Raw genomic sequence first — 22,961 nt, forward strand, 5'->3', positions numbered from 1 at the left:
ACATACCCTAAGTCAACCCAGAAAGGGGGCGGGGAGGGACACAACAAATGAGAAGTCAGTATATATCATAGCTAGAAACGACACACACTTTCAAGGTTTAGAAAGCGAATGAGTGATTTCAACTGAAAAGAAATCCCTTGCTCCCAAGCATGATTCTTCTCACAAGAACCAGTTTCTGCAAGCTCCATGTGGATGACAGGAGTTCCAGAATGCTTAGCAAAACGTGGGCTGAGAGAGAAAGCAGAACATCTCCCAGGAAAGTGGCTAGAGCAGAAGCAATTTGCGACTAGCCTCTATAGTTGTGTTAAGGGTAATACACATGTTGTCTTCTTCCCTTCGTGTGATTTGACAGTACTAAATAATGGCCCAATTTACATGCACTTCCTATGAAGTGCTGAGCACCCTTATCTCCCAGTTGGGTTCAACTGGGAGCAGAGAGTGCTGCATCTCTCATCGGAATGTACTTATCTGAAGAGGTATTCCTTCAGCAACAGGGAATGACAGGCCCTAAATCTCTTAGAACGGTAACCAGACAGTTAATTTTAACATTCCAGTTTGGGAGACTGATACATTCGGGCCCTGTCAAAATTCTTACAAACGTACCAGTCCATTTTCCCCCTGGTTCTGGATGGGGGAGACAACACAATAGAGTCACAAACTGTCTCTTTACAAATAAAAATGCAGCATAGCCCTTTATAAGAGTCAGCACTTTTTCTTTCTAAATATAATTTAAAACTAAGCTGCCCTGCAATTTGGGGAAAGGATCCTTACACACAGAGCATACATATATCATTTTTTACATAGTGTTTGGTGACTTATGTATTGCAGGGTCTCTATCTGGTTTGTGGTAAGCAAGCTGGTCTTCCCTAGGAAAACCCACTGCCTCATGGGAGCAAACTTTTCTCCAAAGGAGCCCACTCAACCTCCCTGTCCCTCAGGATTCCAGGGAACGACTGTAAGAACGTTGACTGGGGGAAACAGAATTCCTTTGGGAAAGTCCATCTCCATATCCAGAACTGAGTTGGAAACCCAAGCTAGAGTTTTACACTCATTCCTTTTTTTTGAGTATGTCAGGTCATTGTGATTATAAAAGGTTAGCTGTTCATGGAAAGACCACACTGACTGTAACTGTGGCTGCTTTTGCTGCTCAGTCACTCTAGAAGCTTATGCAGATTATTAGACGTTAACATTTTAAGCTTAAAATAAATCATTAAAATAGCTGCAGACAGGATAGCAACCATTTGGCCGCAGGATTTTACCTTCCTTTGTGAGGTCTCCCCCTCTCTGGCACCCCTGCAGATGTCCTTCGGTTCACTGTGGAGTAATCTGGGTCCAGTTCATATCCTTCATCATCTACCCCGAGGCTGCGGTTATCGTCCTCCAACCCATAAGGCTCTGGCTGGAAACGTTCTGGCTGGGAGCGATTCAAGTCAATGTTGCTGCCTGTTGGCACTTGGGGCTGGGCGATGGGACCATAGTTATCCCTCCTGCTTGGCAAGGTGAAACTACCATCCTCTGGCCGGTAACTGTTTCCTGGCATGTAGGCATAGCGAGGACGGTAGTTGATGCCACGGGACAAGCTGCCATAATTGTCAGCTAGGTCTCCATAGCCATCGTGGCTGATAAAAGGGCGATACTGGCTGTCGTGGCCGTCAGGGTAAGAATCGTAGCTATTGTAAGATCTGGTCAACGTGGATGAAGCTTGTGGTGTGATGTAACGCTCACCATTCTTCACGTATCTTCTGTCTATTGAATCTGTGTAGCTGCCCATAGGAGAGGAGCTGTCCATTACCGGCAGGCCATCGGGACCCAGCGGGACCTGGCGTACTGTCCTAGTGGTGACTGTTTTGACCATTTTTGTGACCTGTGAAGCAGAAACCAATACAGATGTTAATGTTTTCCTTCTGTCTGGCTCTAAGTTTTAGGATGAGCACAAGGGAAATTTCTAGTGAGATCTAAAACTAGACTAGGAAAGACACTGGAAAACATACTGCCCATGAAATCCTGGCAGGCGCTAGGTTATCTAACTGACTAATAAGATTCCATACCAGCCTTAGGATGCTGTTTTAGCAATTAGAAAACTGATCTTATATGAAGGTGGACAGAATTTAAGGTTAATATTCTAGTTATAATTAATATAACTTTTTCTCCCTTAAGCTCCACTCCTCTACCCCTCACACCGAACCCCTACAAAAAACTATTGACTGCTCTCAATTACATGGAGTTATTTTAGACTGCCATCAGTGTAAGACTTTCATTATTGCAGCCATCCCAAACCATACCTATCTAGCTGAACTTTTGCAGAGTTTCAGACGCTTCTACTGAGGTTATGTTTATGCACAATATTACTTTTGTTTTCACATGATTTTTTCGTCATTATAAATCCTGTTTATTCCAACCCCAAGTGGGTTTAGACTGTTTGGGTATTTCACACTGATCATCCAAAAAGACATTAAAAAATAAATAAAAGGAGACCAAAAGAGTCAAAAAGGTATAGACATGACCCAGTCACAGTCCAACATTAAACTGTTAAACAAGGTTCAGGGTTTGGCATATAGAAATTTCAGCCAACGTAGCACTATGCCCAACACACTAAGAACCTTCATTAAAGGAACAGAAACACTTATACATTTCAGATGCCTTAACTATTAAATAAAGCTTTCATTTTAACAATATCCCTTCTTCTCTTTAGCTGGAGAGAGTATTTAGAACAGGAGTGGGCAAACTTTTTGGCCTCAGGGCCACATCTGGGAATACAAATTGTATGGCGGGCCATGAATGATCACATAATTGGGGTTGGGGTGCAGGAGAGGGTGAGGGCTCTGGTTGGCAGTGCGGGCTCTGGGGTGGGGCAGGGGATGAGGAGTTTGAGGTGTAGGAAGGTGCTCTGGGCTGGGACTGAGGGGTTAGGAAGGCAGGAGGGGCAGGGTGCAGATTCCGGATGGGGGTGCGGATTCTGGGGTGGGGCTGGGGAGGAGAGGTTTGGGATGCAGGAGGGGAGACTGAGCTGGAATCGAGGGGTATGGAGAGCGGGAGGGGATCGGGGGTTGGGGCATGGGGAGAGGCTTGGGGTGCAGGCTCTGAATGGCACTTACTTCAAGCAGCTCCCAGAAGCAGTGGCACGTGCCTTTCTCTAGCTCCTACACAGAAGCGCGGCCAGGCAGGCATGCTGCCCCATCTGCAGACGCTGCTCCTGCAGCTCCCGTGCATCATGGGAGGGGCCGTTAGAGCATGTAGGAGCCAGAGCAGGGTCATGCCATTGTTTCCGGGAGCCGCATGGTGTGGCCCCTGACCCAGCACCCCAGCTGGAGTGCCGGAGTGGGGCTGAACCACATGGTGTGGCCCCCGACCCAGCGCCCCAGCTGGAGCACCGGAGTGGGGCTGAACCACATAGTGAGGCCCCCAACCGAACGCCCCAGCTGGATCGCCAGAGCGGGCCAAGCCCCAGAACTTGCTCCCTAGCGGGAGTTCGCAGGCCGGCTTAAAATTGTTCATGGGCCAGATACGGCCCACAGGCCATAGTTTGCCCACCCCGATTGAGAAGGAAAACAGAGTTTGATACCATCGAAGAGACTGTCTGACAAAGATGGTAATAACTGTCCTTGTGGGAAAAAGAAAAAATTAATTGAGATCAGCAAAAGCAGCAATGACAGCTTTAGCCTAAGTCCAATCTTATTTCCTAGAAGACAAAACAAGACCCACACACATAAAGGGGTCAGAAATAGAACAGCAAAGATGGAAAAAACAGTTTCTGTCTCCGGTGTTGATTAATTTTCTACCTTATTGGTGAAAAACAGCAGGCACATCACGTGGTCTTGTCTTAGCCACCCTGAGACCTGACAAACTTATACCAGCTTCCAGCTGTTTAGCGCATTGCATCAGCTGCCTCTTTCTGGTCATGGGCTTACAGCTGCATTGCAAAATATAGTCTTGTCAGCTAAACCAGACTTTCATTATATGGAAAAAAGAGAGGGCTAGGAGAGAGAAGAAATATAGTGGGGAAAGGAGGGTAGGAGTCAGAATAAAATCTCACATCCCAAGTGGTGTTTGGGTTTCAGCTGGAGCCCATGCAGATGGCAGTGTTACCTGGGACCCTCTCTCTGGCCCAGTCTGCTCAGGACATTTTTCAGCATCAGAATGAAGAAGCGCCAGACTCCCAGGAGTCAATGAGCATGGCAGCTATGATGGTGAAGCCTGTTCCAATAGCCAATTTTTCTCCCAAGGTCTTTCTTTTTAAGAACTCCAGAAGTGAGCGTCGGGCAGAATAATCCATCTTCCCTTATTTTGTTCCCCAATAGGCCTAATTTCTGAGACACGAGTTTTGGTTTATTGATTCCAGGTCCCACACTCCTCTTGTTCATGGTCTTATCATAAACTCTGAATTTTATCAGTTGGTCTTTCTGTTTGGACTAATTCAGTCTGTCTCACTTTTGCACCTTTTCTCATCAAACGTTTCTCATAAGTTATTGTGACATCTTATGAACTTTTACTCACTTTTTACAGTGGAGCTTACCACGAAGATGATGACCTGTGGTCCAATTATCAAAATAGACCAATAAAAGCTGCTTCAGAGGAGATGCAAGAAACCCTGCCATAAAAATGAGGGCATAATCTGTCCCTAGGGAAAGTTTCCGCCTAACCCCCAACAAACGTTGGTTTAAGCTCAGAATATGGGTAACCCACAAAAAGGAGAAAGCGAAAGACTGTTGTTAGACCTGCAGTAGCAACTGGCTAATATACACTATTCTGAAAGCTATGCTAGCATCAAGGAAGGTATTGTTGTTCATATAAGGAGATTATAGAGTCATGTTAATTTCTGTCATCAGAAATACTGGGGTGAAAGAGAGTACATACACTAGCTTGTATTACCCACTGGAAAAGAACAAAAATAAATGAGAGAGTTTTTAAAACCAAAGTATTAGAAACTATGGAGAGAGTTAAAAGGGTAAGTGTAAGTATGTTACACTTTTCTTACTCTAAACTGCACAGTGCTGTGTGTACATGGAGTAAAATGGCACATATTAAATCTGTTTCTGGTATGTTCAATGGCTCAGAAGTCCAGATGGAGAGATTCTGATCTACAGCCTTTGATTAAAAAATAATCGATCACTGACCAGATTAGCCAAGCCACTGTTAAAACAATACTAGAGCACATCTTTTGAAGCAGCTCCAGACATATCCTCCAGCCAGATGTTTTGACACAGAAAGTGTGAACAGGAAAATTTCACCCAAACAGCGTTTTTCCCAGAGACATCTGCTATCAAATGATACTTCAACCTAATGAAATAATGAAGTCCTGTAAGTCTGTAAAACAGCAAGAATGGCTCCCCACCAACAGCATAATTAAATAGCATCACGAGCTGAATGATGCATAGTCAGATATCAACATGATCTTTTCTGTCATTAGAACAAAAGCTGAAGGAGATTTCCTCAGCATCCTGAGGGTTTGCCTTAGTAATTAGTATCCTCCTTGAAGCTTAGTCTTTGTGTGTTCTGGTAAGCTAAAAGAAAGAGCACCACGCCTAAAAGAGAAATAATAGTTTCACTGAATTAATAGGATCTGGCAGTTCATTTTTTGTTTCATGGTATTTGTATAAACACAATCAGAAGTCTTATTAAGATCAGTGTCATCCAATTAAAGGAATTTCTACAGAAAAAAAGAGCGCGAGTTAAAATAAGTACCACAAATAACTTAGGTGGCTGTTAGTATCCGGACATGAAAATAGGCACCACATTTCAGTACCATTCTCTTCAACTCCAAACACAAAACTACATTAAAGTGCTAGAAAACCATCTCTCAGGATTGGTGCATGTGGGGACTTTTCTACAGCAGCAACACACTATGTTACAGTTTTTGGTGGTCTTGAACCTTCAGAGCAGAATCCAGGAACAAGATATAGTGAGAGAGAGGGTAAAAGTGGTTTTTAAAAGATTTCTGAATATTGAAAGACAGCAAGGGCAATCCTACTGGGTGCAAAAAGTGGGGTTCCCTCATACTGGTCAGCCAATTGTTCAACCCTTATCCTGGAAGATCTACAATTCATACTATGTGAATGCCTAAAGGCTCCACCCAGGAAGACATTCAAATGTAGTTTTTGGATAGATTACCTAGTCTAGAAGTTTTTAGCTTTTTCCATACTGTGAATCCATGGTACAACAGAAAAAGACTTTGGGACAATTCTCCATAAAGAAAGGCTAGTTTCAGCTCCCTAGAGCTTGTTCGCAACCTCCAGGCTGAGAATCCCCGATCTAATCTAGGTTTGATTTAAATTGAAGCGGGGGTAGAATTTTCAAAAGTGCCTAAACTCCAATTTCAAAGGTATTTGGGTATTGCTCTGCTCAGCATTGACTAAAGAAGTCTGACAATCATTGCCAAAAAGGAGCTCCTGAATCACTTTCAAAAATGAGCTTTAGGCTTTCTAAATTAGGGCACGTCTAAATTATGAGTTGGTGTGAAGCAAACTGGGATGGAAATCTACAACACTCCAGTGCCACATACTCAGCTGTCCATGTGAACCCTGCTGTTGTGCACGTAAAGTTCCCTAGTCTGCTGTCCACGTGGACAGCTAGTACACAGCATGCTGGAGTGCTGCAGATTTACATCCAAGCTTGCCATACAATAAGCATTCATGCAAACATCCCGGTGGGCACTTTTGAAAGTTGTATTTCAAATCCACCTAGGTAATATTTTCTTTAAAAAAATCAATTAAATTGTGTATGTGTCAGCCTTGACACTATTTACAAGGTGAAAATTTTTGATATTTAATTTGAGGCCGATGTAGTGTAACAATATTTCCTCCAGTTCTTTCTGGAAATGCATTTGCCAACAGAACCATTTATACTTCAAAAACCTGCATGTTATCCTTTCCTTCTTGTTTTACTTTCCTGCCTTGAAGTCACAGGAACAGCAAATGAGAAAAACTACCACAATTATTGTAAATGACCCCAAAGTAGAGGTGATTGGATAGATAAGTTCACAGTGCATATCAGCTCCTCAAAGTGTGTGAAGTGCAAACATTAATACAGAGGAAGATCCTAGCAGGATTTTGTTTAAATGGTTTGCCTTTGTACAAACAAACCCCACTTGATTAAGTAGTGCCTATAATTCCTACATTCCATGTTGTGGGTTTAACAAAAACACAGCTCAGATGAATTAAATATCTTATAGAAACTGACAAGACACGAGATTTTGCTGAAATTGTGTCATAAAATACAAACAGGAAAGAAGAAAGCACTCAAGGATAAACACATTTTGACATTTCCGAGTGCTTGTTTTTGAACTGCAGACTGTAAAATCATCATCAGGTCAAATGGGTTCAAGGCTTTACCTTTTTGTTAAATGCTGGGTAAGAACCGACCCTGCAGAGTTTCAAAAAGAGGCTCAAACTTTCCTCCTTTTCCACTTAAACTTGAGTTTCAAAGAGGCCTATGCGAGTGAAGTACTCAACTCCTGCTGAAACTCATTCCAGCTGCAGTGCCCACCTCCCCTTAAAGCCCTTTCAAACAACTCTGCTTAAGTGTATGGCTGCACTATGGGGTACGGCTGCACTATGGGGCTAAGTGGCACCTCAGAAATCTCGGGCTTAAATCACAAGCACTTTCAATCCCTAAAATGGGAGGAGCAGGTATTCAGCACTTTGCAAGATCAGGCCCCTGGTGAGCACTGAAAAGCATGAGGCAGAGTGTGCATGTTCTCAACAGACAGCTTTTATTTTTAAACAAAAAAACAAACAAAGAAGCCTATTTAAAAACATAGGTACATTGTTTTATGCAAAAATAGGATCAAAATCTCTCTTGGAAGACATTTAGCATTCCAATGCTGATGAGAATAAATATCCAGAAATAGAGAAAAGAACACACATACACACACACAAATAATTTGGCTTACTTTATTAAGTGCTCTTCAACCACTGAAGAACAGGCTTCACTTAATCTGCTGCAGTGTTCCTATGCTAGAAACTAAATGTGGTAGCTTCCTCCCCAAGGTGACCTTCACTGTTTTAACATGCTAGATATTTGCCTTCCAGGAGAGACTGTAAAGTTGAGATGGAGTATATCAGATACATCCTTTGTGCCGTGAATGAGATGCAAAGACCAAGGCAGCAAGGTACATACGTTAAACAACGAGAAAGAGTTTGGAGAGCAATCACAGAGAGTACATTTCAAGAAGAGGAATGAAGGGAGGTTTTCTCCATTTAAAAGATGGCAATTATTGAGTTCTATTAACCCTTCTTAACACAACTCACTGCAATAGAAGGTTTTAAAGAAAAGAAGAAGAAGAAAGGAAAAGCACAGTGTCAAATTTCAGTGCCTATGAGTTGAGGCTGTTTACTTTAATTATACTTTGAGAAAGACAGTAGCGTATTATGTCTCTGAAACAGCAGGTATAAAAGAAAGCACAAGGGAACAGCATTGTGCAGGAGCCACTACATTTCAATTCTAGCTCCAAAGTCTCAAATGCAAAATTAAAGTGAATAAAGTCTTCAACTACCAGAAGGGGGATTCCAAAGAGGATGGAGCTAGGCTGTTCTCAGTGGTGGTAGACAACAGAACAAGGAGCAATCATCTCAAGTTACAGTTGGGGAGGCCTAAGTTGGATATTAGGATACACTATTTCACTAGAAGGGTGGTGAAGCACTGGAATGGGTTACCTAAGGAGGTGGTGGAGGTTTTTAAGGCCTGGCTTGACAAAGCCCTGGCTGGGATGATTTAGTTGGAGTCGTTCCTGCTTTGAGCAGGGGGTTGGACTAATCTTCCTAATCTTCTATGAAAACGAATCCAAAATCTAAAAGTAAAAATGCACTCTCAATCTGTGGAACCCAAAAGCATGTTCTAAATAGCACATCAAATCAAGTAATACCAGTGTGAGTTAGTCATGCAAGTCACAGAAACACAGCCGAAGTAGTCTTCGAAGCGGTATCCCATGGTAGGAAGTGGGACCCTGGAAAGCTCCTCGAATGCATTTGGCTGGTGGAGGTGCAGATCATTGGGTTCTCTGGTCTTTATTATGCTGAATGCAGTGTCTTAGTCAACCTGGCATGGCTGCTCCCTTGAAGGAAAGTCCAGTTGGGGGAAGTGGCTGGCCTGGAACTTCCCAGAAAAACATTCCCTGCTGTGAGGGTGAAAGGAAGCCTTGCCCCAGGTATGAGGGCTCAGCCTAAGGCAAAGAACAAAGGGTTGTAGTTCAGAAAAAACACTGTAACATGTTAACTATTGCAAGCTCACTGGCAATCAATTAACTCCAGGTAAAAAGCCTAGTGTAGACATACCCTGAAGCTCCTGTCTAATGGAGGAAGGCACCAGAGCCTCCAATTGGAGACCTACACTGGGGGGGAAAAATGGGGCAGAAGTGAACTAGAGACTGATGGTTTGCCTGGAAATCTGGAGGGAAATTGACTGGAACATGGGAGGAAAGTAGGCTTATAATGCATGAGATGGTGAGTGGAACACGATCTGTACCAGTGCATGGTAGGAGTAAAGTCGCAGATGAGGGAAGGGTTAAATTGGGCTAGAGCCCATTTTGTATAGCATTTGGGGGGAGTTGCAAGGTAAGGTAATGAGCTGCTGGCTAACAGACAGAGGTGTGGGGAGCGGGATACGGAGCATGTATATATAGACCTAAAACAGGAACCATGTCAATTTTTAATACCACTTTTATTAAAGTAATGCATTAAACATTACATAAAATAGATTTAACATGTGTGTCTGAAGACAGTCCTAATTCTAGTGTAGGAAATACTGTTCTTTTAAAAGAGGTGCAAAAAAGTGAGCGCATACTTGAAGCAGGGCTATAGCCACTATTTTAAGCCACTGGGGTGACAGCAACTCCTTAGGAACCTTGCTAGTGGTAGTTTTCTAGGGGGATGTACTAAATTAGCATATCCATACACTGTCATATCCTCTCCCTATCCAACACCACCCTCACTTGAGGAGTTATATTGGCCATCTGAGAGCTCCCGAACACAGGGGAAGAGTAATGATTCCTTGCACTGCTGTAACCACTCCCTCCAGCCTGATTTTCCACTTCTAGGAGTCCTGGGCCAGGATGTGTGAAAGCAGCTCTGGGTGAATCTATGTCAGCTTTTCATTATTATTTTATTACTGTAGTACTCAGCATACGCGCAATGTGCCCAGCCATTTGAGAGTGTCATCAGCCAGGTGGAGAACGGGCAGGCTGCCATCAAAACAAGTTGGCACTCATCAAGGATATGTGACAGTGTGAATTGACTGCAGCTGCATCATGGGTAATTAGAAAACCCCCGTTTAAAGAGACTGGCCCAACAGTTGTCCTGTCCTGTTTGAAACCGGTTCAGAGATGACCAAAGGTGCCTTGGCAAGTCAAACCCCGGTGGACAGATGGTTGGGCCAGTGACAAGAGAGTGATTAACGGTCATCGCTGACCACTTGTTGCGACAAACAGATTCCACTGTCACAAGTGACCATAAAGGGCATCTCGAAGACAGGTGAGCTGGCGGGTGGTACTACCGTAGTGCCCATTGCGTAGTCTCCAAGCCCTTCACAGTCTTTAAGGTACTTATCTTCACCACAGGAGATAAGGAAGTCCCATTATTTCCAACTGACGCACAGAGAAACAGACTGACTTATCACAAGTCACACAGGAGGCCTGCAGTAGAGCAGGGAATCAAACCTGGGTCTCTGGAGTCCCAAGCTAGTATCCAAACCTATGGGATGAAGGACAGTCTTATGGTACAAGACTGGGAGCGAGTCAGGAGATCTGGAGTCCAGCACACACTTCCTGTGTGACTGTGCCTCCACCTCCTCATCTGTGCAATGGAGACAGTAATTCTATACTTCACAGAGGTAACCATGAAACAAAATTTCTTTGAGAGATGCTCCAATACGGCAATGACAGGATCTATAGAACACCTAACTAGACTAAGGCCAATCAACTTCCAAAGAAAAGCACTAGCAAATGAACTGCAACTGTCTCCATTTTTGCATTTGTTACTAAGCCAACTATAAGCTGAAGACCAGCTGGATTTCCATATTAAAATATAGAATTAAGAAGTATATACTTTCAAAGACAGAGGTGATCCCCTTTAAAACCACGTTACCTTTTCTGACCAAATTACAAGTTTTTTGGCCAACCTGCTTTTTGGACATTTCAACATCACTTCTTGAATCAAAACTGGACTTTAACAGAACTATTCCTTTAGTAAAATGGCTCTTCTACGTTCCTAAATTTCCCTCAGTTTAGTACCTAGACTGAAGCAGATTTAACAGTGACATAAATGAAAAGACCACGCAGAGTCAGATTAGGGTTTTGTGGGGCCCTGGGCCAGATAACTGAGAGTCCCTCCCCAGCCCTTCCACCTGCAGTCTCCACCACTTCTCCAGCACTCCTCTGGCTTGCACCGCTACACTCACTCGGCACTCCTGAGGGATGGAGCGGGGTTGGGGCACAGGGGTTTCCCCTGCCCGCCTGATACTCCTGCTGGGGGAGAGTGGGGTCAGAGTGCGGGGGCTTGCCCTGCACCATCTGCCTGGAGCTCCTGTGGAGGGGCGGGGGGTGCAGGAATCAGAGCACGGGGGCTTCTCCCACTCCCTGGCAGGAGCGCTGGGTGGGCGGAGCGGGTCAGAGCATGGGGGTGCCCATTTTTCCGGGTCCCTCCAATTGGCAGTTGGACTAATCCACCACTGGACTATGTTCCCAACTCTTAAAGCATGTCAATTTTCTACTCAATTTTATAATGCTTGGGATGTACCTGAAATAGGTTTATTATTTGATATCATGTGTTAATTTAAACATCTTTTTCTCCATACGATTTTCTTCAGTGCATGGGAAAAACAGTGTGTGTGAGAGAGAGAGAGAGAGAAAAAGAAAGAACAGGTACAGTATTTGTTTAAGGTATGTGGGAAAGACGGTGAAATAGCAGGTATATCATGTAAGATAAGATTACATTCTTCATGCTATGAGAACGAACATGTTGCTTATCAGCAGCATGACTATTTTGGACAAACTATATCATCCATGTGGTACCCTAATCTAACAGCCATTGTAAAAATAGCAGAGGCCTCCTTTCCATACAAACTCTATTACCCTTTAGGTCACATCTACCATTGTATCCCTTTGCAAGGCTTAGGTTAGAGTCTCAAAGCTATGAATTATAATTAGTTTATTAAAAAAAAGTTGCTCCATTTCATCAGCATCTAAATTTATTACTTCTTCCCTGTATACTTTTCTGCTAGAAAAAAGGTATAAATATACTTAGTCCCTATAATTTAAAGATGTAACATACTGTTTTTAAATCTTAAAATACTGAACTATCAATCGCTCAAATAAAATGAGAGGAGGCTGAAGTGGTTTTTAAATCCTATATGCAAACTTACTAGGAAAGTCCAAAAAACCTTCCCTATCTAAAGATGCATTTAGAAGAGCCAAAAGAACATACACACAAAGATCCTCAAACAGTGTAAACGTGTGCAACTCTGTTGACTTCAGTGGAATTGTGCTCCTTTAGCTTGAGATCTGACACACTGAACTGATGTCTTAAGCGACTGCAATTCTGGAATGCCAGTAAACACAAACACAAACACCAACATGGTGACTTCTGTACAACTTTTTTTGGCTGTCCATTTATGTCCAATCTAAGGGGGAAAACAGCTGGACAATATCATTTTAACGAATACTGTTTAATAATTTTAAAAATAGAAACACGTTTGACCCTTCACTAGACCAAACCCTAGTAAAGATGTCAGCGTAACTGCTGAGGTCCAGAACTGCAGGTACAAAGCATTCTAAGAGCTCTGCAAAGCTTGCCAGAGAGCGCCAAACATACAATACTTGTCCCATGGAAAATGGAAACTAACCTCATACAAGACAACATGAGAAGAGTAAACAAGAGCAGAGTGAGTGAAGGGGAGGAAGGCCAGTAGTAACATCTATAATCATAATGAACCTGATAATCTACCTAAATGGTATTGACAGAAACAATACTGAAATCACTCATATGTAAAGCCCCCGTGCTTGTCACAGAGGCCATGGAAGTCACAGATTCCGTGACTTTCCATGACCTCTGCTCCGTGACTTCTGGAGAAGCATGGTGCAGCTGGCCCGGGAGTCACCTGAGCAGCTTGGGCAGCCCTGAGCCAGTCGCACTGGCTGCTGCTGGAGCAGTCTCAGGACCTACCGCAGCAGGAGTTTGGGTGTGTGAGTGGGAGGGGCGCTCAGGGCTCGGGATTGGGGTGTGGGGCAGCACTTACCTGGGGGAGGCTTCCCAGAAGGAACACAGGAACTCCCATCCCTCAGCTCCTAGCTCCATGTGCTGCTGCCACCCATAGCCACCGCTCCCACAGGCCATGGTTCCCAACCATTGGGAGCTGCAGAAACGGGACTTTGGGTGGAGCAGAGGCAGCACATGGAGCTAAGGTCACTGCTTCCCAGGAGCCAGATAGGGCCTGCCCCAGCCACCCCCAGGCCACACCCCCTCTCCATCACTCACTGTGCCCCCCATACACCCTCCAGCATCTACTGCGCCCTCAGGGCCCCCCTCCCCAAGCCACCCCTCTAAGTCATGAATTTTTGTTTACTGCTCATGACCTGTCCATGACATTTACTCAAAATACCCGTGACTAAAACATACCCTTACTCATGCACAACTGTGGTGATATTTGAAACAAAAGCTGTGGAAACTGGAAAACTATTTTCTGAGGAACAAAGCAATAGGTAGAATCACACCATTATTGAGGATTGTATATAGTTTGAGACGGAGAGAGACATGATTATGATACTGCTCTATTCTACATGCCACTAATTTTTTTTTTTTAATTCCTGTGTGAGGCTGACGTTTTATCATTTCTCCCCAATGGACCTCTTATGAAAAAGGAGAGCAAACCCTACCTTTGAACTAACCCTTTTAATGCCCCTAAAATCATACTCAGCATGGTCCAGAAATTCCTACCTTAGTCTCAGTTCTCCTTGTGGTTCCATCTTCTGAAGTCACAATAGACACATGGGAAGTAGGGGTACCCGGGTCTTCCTCAACAGTAACGGTCTCCTCTACCATCTCCTGAGGCTCTTGCATCATTGTTATTGATGTTTGGTTGCTGGGGCTTTGCTCCTAAGAAATAAAAATGGAACATGTTTTTCATTTATACTGTCACTACCTAGAAGGGTGGGTTTGTTTGTTTTTAAACAATGTATAATGTCAGACGCCTGGAAATATAGATTCAGAAAGGAGGGCTTTACTGACCCAAGAATAACTAGCTCAGGGTAGGCTGGCCTGACTGAATAACCTACATAAGTGGAGATCAAGGACTCAGCATTTATTGCCCATTTACAGGAGACTATTTCTTCATATTTACACTTGATTGGCACTTTCCCTGCTATGCCCAATCTAGGATGAGTGGAGTACCTGTGCATAAAAAACAGCAAAACCAAAAAAAAACCCATCGTGCTCCACAGTAAAAAGGACCATTTCTTTTAGAGCATTTAATCTTATTTAGTGTTCGAAACTTATTTCCAACCGATAAAATACACTCTTCAGACCTGAGTAGCAGTGTATAACAAGGCTATAAATAATTTATCAAGGCCTTCTAGTTACTCAGTACGCTAACACATATCTTACTTGGTCAAAGTGATGATGATAATTAAGGAAATATGGTTAGCCAAAGAATCGCACAACCGAACTGGTGCTAGCAGTAGTGGGAGTTTTTCGCTGCTGAATATCCTACAGTATAGATAAAGCCTAACTGGTTACAATCTCAGTTAAAAGTTGTAGTATATACACAACATAGCCAACTAGGGCTGCCAGGCATCTGGTTTTTGACCGGAACAAAAAGGGACCCGAGCCGCTCCAGTCAGCACCACTGATAAGGCCATTCAAAGCCTGGTCAGCGGTGCAGCAGGACTAAGGCAGACTCCCTGTCTGCCCTGGCTCTGCGCAGCTCCCAGAAATGGCTGGCATTTTCTCTACAGCTCTTTGGCATAAGCGCAGCTGCAGGGGCTCCGTGTGCTGCCCCCACCCCGAGCGCTAGCTCCCATTAGCTGGGAACAACAGCCAATGGGGAATGGCAGGGACAGCAGCAGCATGCAGACCCACCTGGCTGTGCCTCCACCTAGGAGCCACAGGGACATACTGGTGGCTTCAGGAGACTCCCGAGGTAAGTGGGACCCAAAGCCCACACCCTGCACCCTCTCCCGCACACCAACGCCCTACCCCAGCCCTAAGCCCCATCCTGCACTCATACTCCCTTCCAACACCCCAACCTTATGTAACAGCCTGAAGCCCACTCCTGCACCCCAAACCCCTCATCCCTGACCCCACACCAGAGTCCACATCCCCACACATCCCCCAGCCCAGAACCCCCTCCCACATTCCAAACCCCTCATTTCTGACCCTCCTCCAGAGCCTAGACTCCAACCCCCTCCTGCTCTCCAAACCCCTCATCCTCAGTCCCACTCCAGAGCTCACCCCCCCACCCAGAGTCCCTCATCCCCTTCAGCACTCCAACCCCTTGCCTCAGTCCAATGAAAATGAGTGAGTGAGCAAGGGTGGGGGTGAGCAAGCAACAGAGGGAGAGGAGATGGAGTGAGCAGCGGAGGGCCTTGGAGACGGGGCAGGGCAGGGCAAGGGTATTCAGTTTTCTGCAAATCAAAGTTGGTAACCTTGTATAGTCCACTGTTGAACAGAATGAAAATTCTCTACAAAAAGGATGGTTCTCTTGAGGAAAGCTACCTGAAGATGATTCTTCTGCCTCCCAAGCAGACATTTCTGTTACATTTTTCCTTGTGCAATTTGTGTGTCTCACATAGCAACAGAAATCAGAAGAGATATTCCTGATGGATGAATGAATTTCGGAAGTGTCGCAATACATGGACAATGAAACACTGGTTTACAGCTTGAGAAATAAGACTTGTCCAAAACACTTGCAATCCTTAGCTAGGGCCAGTGGTATAACAGTTCCTTTCATTGTACTCCCTAAAGCCAGTGGGCTGTGCACAGGCGTAAGAGTACAGAGCCGAAAGCAGAATCGGGGCCTATGCTTACAAAGGGAAGTCCTACTAGATGTAAGAGGAATCTGATATATTCTTTCTACACTTATTTCAATAATAAAATGTTTAAAAAATAGCAGTGAAGTATTGTACACACGGCATAATCAATTGCAATGCCAACTGATCCTGTTAAGAAATGATTGTGGGTAAGTCAAGATCTGTTTTCACCGCATATGGAAATAAAATGATGGGGATGAAACTGTTCCCATGCAGCTGTTGAGTTTAATTATGTTAAGACTTAAATATCCTGTACCTGTGAGCAGTGTCATCACTAGGAAAACTATCGTGTATTGTTTTATAGCATTTCATTTAGGAAATTATATTTCATCCCCATGGTATCTGGCTAGCATCCTAGGTGGTGACATGCCTTCTCTTGAGTCCTGAAGGACAGATTACTTTCAAATGGACTTTGTGCAGATGAACAGGAGCAAAGCTTTTGAATTCTCTTCTTAGACTCCACAGGAGAAAAAAAATATTTCATTTAATCCTCACATGATCTGTAATCTTCTTTGAAGCAAGTAGGGAAGGTTCCCTTGTTCAGTTTGCTATATTCTGACATTCCAGATAATACCTGTTATTGCAATTTGGGCTTACATTTTAACTAGTGATTATTATTCATGTGTACCTGGACACGAAAACTAACTAGGGTGATCAGACACCAAGTGTGAAAAATTGGGACGGGGTGAAGAGCAATAGGAGCCTATCTAGAAAAAGACCCAAAAATCAGGCCTGTCTCTATAAAATCGAGACATCTGGTCACCCTAATATTAACCCTGTCACAGACTTCAGTACAGGCATTAAGCTGGAGGTGGATCTCTTGACCAAACAGCAAAGAGAGCAAATCATAAAAGGAACATGCACACTGGACCAAATTCACTGGTGGTGTAAGCAGGCCCAACTCCATTTCCCATTGAAATCACAGCATAAATTTTGCAGTATTAATTATCAGCCTGAATATGCTTAAATCCCACAGGAAATCACTCATTTCAGCAGTTTTCAAGCTTTCATTTCGATAATCACTACTGCCAATGACTTGTAATACATGCTGAATCTAGCAAGTATTCTGCAGTTTAAGAGTCATTTTATGTGTTATCACCATAGACTAAAGGGGAAACTAAGTCCTGTGGAAAATCTATTCAGGGTTGCATATTTTTCCAGCAAAAACAAAAACAAAACAAAAATCATCATATGCTTTAATTCCAACCCCTTATAGTAAAGCCATTGTCTCCAATCGACAGAAAAGTTTCACCTTAAGTAGAGGTTCTCTATAATCAGAAGGCAGTTTACACATTGTAATGAACTGAAAATTCAGGACCATCCATTATTCTTCACTGTAAAACTGAATTACACAATATCCAAGCCCATTCAACATAATCCATTGTATTCCCTTCTCTGTAACCTTCCCTGCCAACTTGCAGATGGTATAAAAGGTATGGGGATTTGAAAGTTGAGGATTTCTTGTGCACGCTCTCTCTTTCTCTCTCTCTGCTGCGTTTTGAGGCCACTGGATTACCTAGGGTATGGCTACACTTGAAATTTCAAAGCGCTGCCGCGGCAACGCTTTGAAGTGTGAGTGTGGTCGGAGCGCTTGCACGTAAACCACATCCTCTACGGGTGTAGCTTGCAGCGCTGGGAGCCGCGCTTGCAGCACTGATTACATTGAGGCTTTACAGCGCTGTATCTTGCAGCACTCAGGGGGGTGTTTTTTCACCCCGAGTGCGAAAGTTGCAGCGCTGTAAAGTGCCAGGGTAGCCAAGGCCCTAGTTTCTCTCCTCCTTTCCTAAAGTTTTGTGAGGCAAACCATGTTTAGTGATAAACTTAGGAAAACGGAGAGAGGCAAAAAATAGTTTGTCCTTTTTTGTGATATGTTTACTTAAAAATAATAATAAAATCTCCCTTTGTATCCAGGCTGCCTCTGGGCAAAGAAAAATCTTTAAAGCCTGGCACTTAAATATGAGCGAACTGCAGACTAGAGCACGCTGACTTTAAATGAACACTAGTGCTTGTTTTTATCCTCTCGCTGCTTCTAAAATAATGATCCTGAGAGATGTGATACGGATTTGCATTCCTAATGCAGCCTGCTATCAGCTGGAAAAAAGTGTCCCCTGCGCATCAAAAAAGATTAAAAGCCTGACTAGTTCAAGGTAGATTTCCCAATGCAGACAGCTACCCAGGTTGCATTTGCATGGATCTGCCTTCTTACTGCACGAACTACCCTGGGACATGTGAGTGAAAAGGGTGGAATGTCATCCAACCTTCAGTTCCCCAAGTTGACTTCCAAGAGGCTGCTCTTTGATCTCCAAAAACTTTTTAATGTTCTTGACTCAAGTTTTTGGTAAAGTAACAACAATGGGAAAAAATAAATGTTTAGTTTCAATTATGGCTTTTGTGTCTCAATCACAGAACTCAGGACTCAATGCTACTTTCAAAATTCTTCAGAAGGCATCAAATGAATCTCTCTGCATAGCTCAAAAAATATCCTGCACACCCCCCTTGCTTAACAGGATTCTGCATGAAGCCAATGTTTCAAACATTTAACCAGTTCAGCTCAATTATTTAAGGACTTAGTACAAACTTGACTTGACGGACATTTTGATATTTGTTAGTCTGTGCAGACTGGTAAGGGTTCAAATGTGGTTCCCTCAATGGCTAATCTTAGTGGCGGTTTCCTATCCTTGTCATGCAGCAGGAGACTCCAGTTTGGACCCACATCCCATTCCTTTGCTCACTTTGCTAGGGCACTAACCAGGCAAACGTGAGCAGCCTGTGAGAGGTCATGCTTGGTGTCACTCAGTATAAGACTTCTCATTCTGGGGATCATGAATAGTTGTCAGGAGTTGTGGAAACCTTACCCTTTCCATATTGTTAAATGGGGGATGGATCCCAATATGGGAAAGTTGAGACTGAGCCATTGCTTTACAGCGATTAAGCAACAGCACAGTCGGTCTCTGAAGAGGGCTCCTATCCAATCCTCGTCAGTCGGAAACATGTTCAGGATTGTGACAGCTCCAGCAGGAGAGAGATGTTACTCTCTGCCTTGCCTTCCAGAGACCACAACATCTCATTTAACCTTTCAAGCGTGATGGTTAGACTACAGAAATGTAAAAGCGTTTACATAAAATCATGGCAAGAGTTCTCTTGTGATAAATGAACATATTTCCAAGGTGTCACCGAGAGAAGTCACTGAGTGTAATGTATGAGGCATTATATGAGTCATCATATGTCTGGTTCTGTCACAAGAAAACCAGAAGTCAACGCTACTTTATCAAAAAAGTAGGTCCCAATCCAGTTAGTGAGAAAGCGTATCAATACTGAAGGCTTTTTGTCAGTGGATGAATCACATCCCTGTTTAGCTGTGCTTACATTTCCAGCAGCCTCTAAAAACAAGCCATTGTTAAAAAAACAATCATTTTATCGCCAGCCTGTAATTTAGTGCAGTTGAAATATCTTTAGACATTTCAGGCAAGAACCGTAAAATAGTAATTCTTGTTTTGTTAAAAGCAGAGTGATTTGCCATACAGAAATATCTCAGAGAGCCTACTTTGCATTAGAATATTTAAGTCCCTAGAACCATCATCATTTTGATTCCTAGAGTTAGCTTTCCATCAAAGTGATTATTTTACATCTGTTTAATAAAAGAATAAGCTCCCCTAGAAGGATCACACATCCTGCACTGAGACAGAAAAGTTGTTTTATTTTATTCTCTGCTTATGAAATCATTTAAATTACAGGAGATTACCTCTTCCCACCAAAACAGGTACTCTTCAAAAACATTCAAAGCATGTCCATCTAATAACCCTCCTTCTGTTTAGTGGATTGCAGTGAGGCTATAAGCAGGTTACTGCTTACTACAGGTTACTGTTAGCTAGCAGGTCTGTAGGTTTTATCAAGACAGCAAGGCTGTTTACACCAGTGGGACATTTGTCCAAAAAAGCCTAGTGTAGACAAAGCCAAAATGTTTTCATTACTAGAAATCTCAGCATACTTATATCAGATGATATTTCTAATTGAATAAAAATGAGAATAATTGCTGTCTCCTACCCTGTGTCTGACTTTTCTAATGAAACCCTAATCTTTGCAATGGCCTTATATAATAGGACTACTTATGTGTGTAAAGTTAAGCGCACAAGTTGTTCTTTGCAGGATCAGATGTTCAGGATCAGTCTACTCTTGAACAGATACTTCAGATTAAGGTAGGGAGTGAATTTAAAGTGCAATAGCTATTGCAGAATAACTCCACACGTAGACAAGCCTTAACACTGTAAGTAGGCTCTTTGGAGCAAGGACTATTATATCTGTATAGTTTCTAGCACAACAGGAATCTATACTTGGTTGGGGCCTGCAGGTCATACTGAATTACTGCTAATAATAAACGGAAACTTTATCTTTTAAGTGCTCATGTTCAGTGCATTCTGCAGTTAATGCAACTGTCACGATGTGGAGCCCAAGCCAAGTTGGGTCCTAGTTAAGGCACTTCTCTATTCTGTGATACAGGAGGTCAGGTGATGATCTAGTGGTCACTTCTGTCCTTCAACTCTATGACATGGGCACTCACAAACGCCACATCCTCAAGTCAGTCAAGTCTTCACAAAAGAAAAATGTTTCCCCGAATCAACAAACCAACAATTTCACTTAGCACATGATGCAATAATGAACTAAGCTGTACACCGCAATGCACTAGCTGTTCTCGGAGCAGTTTCACACTCTCCTTGCCCTTCAGACACAAACATGATAAACAGATGAATAAAGAATGTCAAAGGCCTTTAAAAGTCAGTGTTAAAAACTGGACTTTTCAATCACTGGAAAGTCATTTTGGAAAGAGTTTTCAGCCACAAACAAAGAACAATTTTGTAACAGACCAGTGCAATTCATGATCTGAGCTCTCCACAAGACACCACACCTTTCAGGGAAAGAAAGAAAAAAAAAATCCAACAGAACAAGAAAAGAAGTAGTAATATTCATCCCTGAAGTGCAGCAAAATACACTAGGGCTCTGTTCAGCCACAGGTAACTGCCCATCAACAGGGAAATCTACAATCTCTCCCCAGCAGTCTACAAAGAGGGCTTTCATGCTATTTGAACAATCTGAAGTGTCTCAGTTAATGGAAGACTGGTCAATTGGCCCTCAACTATTTCTAATTGACTGGAATGATGGATGAAGCTAAAGGGGAAGATGACCCACTGAACTTTTCCACAAAGCTAGAAAACTGCAGGAGATTGTAAACAGTGTTTTAAGGATGGAAGTTGGGGGGGAGGAGGAGAGACTGATTCCAGAGGCACTGCCTCCTTCTTAACCTGCTGGATGACCCAGGTAAATTATAGGCCTGCTGCAAAGTTGTTTCTGGAGGAGAGAAAACAAACAACCTGAACCCAAGGCAGTAACAAAAATGCCCCATTCATTGCGCTCCACCTCAACATTTTCCTCTTCCATTCTCCCTCCATTTTTCCATTAGCTGAAGGCTAATGTACTGCACAACTCTATCACACAAGCTGGCCCTCTGGATTAGAAAGGGCAATTTGTCACTTTCACAGGAAAGATGTCTTGGTTCTTTACCATCTTGTCTTGCCACAGCAAAGATTTTTTCAGATCATTTTGGTGCTAACTGAATATGCTGAGACTTTAAATCCCGGCCATCTTCAAAGCAGGTAATGTTAATCACCCCACTGCATTAAAAGTAATGCTCAATAACTATGCTAATGATGGATGCTCGGTGACCTTCAGAACACTATAATTACTGATAACCTTTAAATACGGAAAGGGCTGCACAGAACATGTACTGGAGCAAATGACCTAAACCATCCCAAATCTGTTTTGATGAGCACTCAGTTTAGACTTTGAATGTTGCATTGGGAACAAAATGAAACATCTATAAAGTAGGTATGATTGTGGTTCATATCCAACTAAGGCTCAAAGAGAAACTGAAGCTGGTGTATTTATATAGGGAGATCAGACACTGAATCGAAAGAAAAGAAACAGAAGAGCCTTTCCCTTTGTGACTCTTGGCAGAGTAAGTTGACTCTGCATCAAAGAACATGAATCTTCTGACCTCTACAGGTAGTAGTATTGGGAGATGCACTAAACACTTTCTGAGTAGTGCAATGAAAAAAAGTGTTTCTTTCGGTATGTCTACACAACACACAAATCAATCTGCAGCAGCAAGTTTCAGAGTCTGGATCAAGTGACTTGGGCTTATGTTGGGGGGCTCAAAATAGCAGTGTAGACTCATTCAGGTTGGGCTGGAGCCCAAGCTCAGACTCTCCCTGCTCACCAGGTTTTCAAGCCTGGGCTCCAGACCGAGACAACACTTCTATTTTTAGCTCCAAGTGAGTTGACTCAGGCCCTGAGACTTGCTGCAGCGGGGGCCAGGTTTTATTTATTTTGCTGTGTAGACACACCCAGAGACAAAACCTTTACAAGAGTAAGTAATTAATGTTCAAAACAAAGCTTGGCACTCTATAGTGCCTTCCACCCATGGAGCTCAAAGGGATTTTCAGACAATGAATTTAGTTCAACATTCCTGAGAGGGAAGAAATTAGGCAGATGTTATCCTTACTGTCCTGATGGGGAAACAAAGGCACATCACGCTTTAGTAACTCGCCCAAGGTCAGAAGTCTGAGACAGACCCCAGAATTGAACCTAGGTGTCCTGACTCACTCTTCAGTGCCTTAGTCACAAGACCATCCTTTCTCCTTAATGGTCCATCAGCTCAGCTTCAGGAACTAAACTCAATAGAGCGTTTTTTCCAAACACGATTTCTTTTAAAAAGAGGACATAGGACAGATTGCACTCTGGGTAAATCATACTTCTCTTGAAATGCCGCTTATGTTGCTATAGCTTAGTATTTAAAATCGGGAAAAACTGTCCACTATGAGATCATATTAAATGAATGGGAAAACACTGTATCTTACTGTGATTGCATAGCCATAGATAATGCTCTTTTTCCTTT

General features: G+C 43.2%; 1 protein-coding gene across 11 annotated transcripts in view; it reads right to left on the reverse strand.

Annotated features, from left to right (window-relative positions):
- ARVCF (ARVCF delta catenin family member) overlaps positions 1-22,961 on the reverse strand; it is a 457,340-nt gene that overhangs the window by 119,848 nt on the left and 314,531 nt on the right. For all 11 annotated transcript variants that reach the window (XM_050924166.1, XM_050924165.1, XM_050924167.1 and 8 more), the window contains 2 exons: positions 13,923-14,081; positions 1,260-1,864 (listed from right to left, as the gene is read on the reverse strand). In XM_050924166.1, the coding sequence (XP_050780123.1) occupies positions 1,260-1,864; positions 13,923-14,081 (764 nt within the window). The remainder of the gene's footprint in view (positions 1-1,259; positions 1,865-13,922; positions 14,082-22,961) is intronic.

Source organism: Gopherus flavomarginatus, chromosome 15 (assembly GCF_025201925.1).
Source record: "Gopherus flavomarginatus isolate rGopFla2 chromosome 15, rGopFla2.mat.asm, whole genome shotgun sequence".
Taxonomy (NCBI): Eukaryota; Metazoa; Chordata; order Testudines; family Testudinidae; genus Gopherus; species Gopherus flavomarginatus.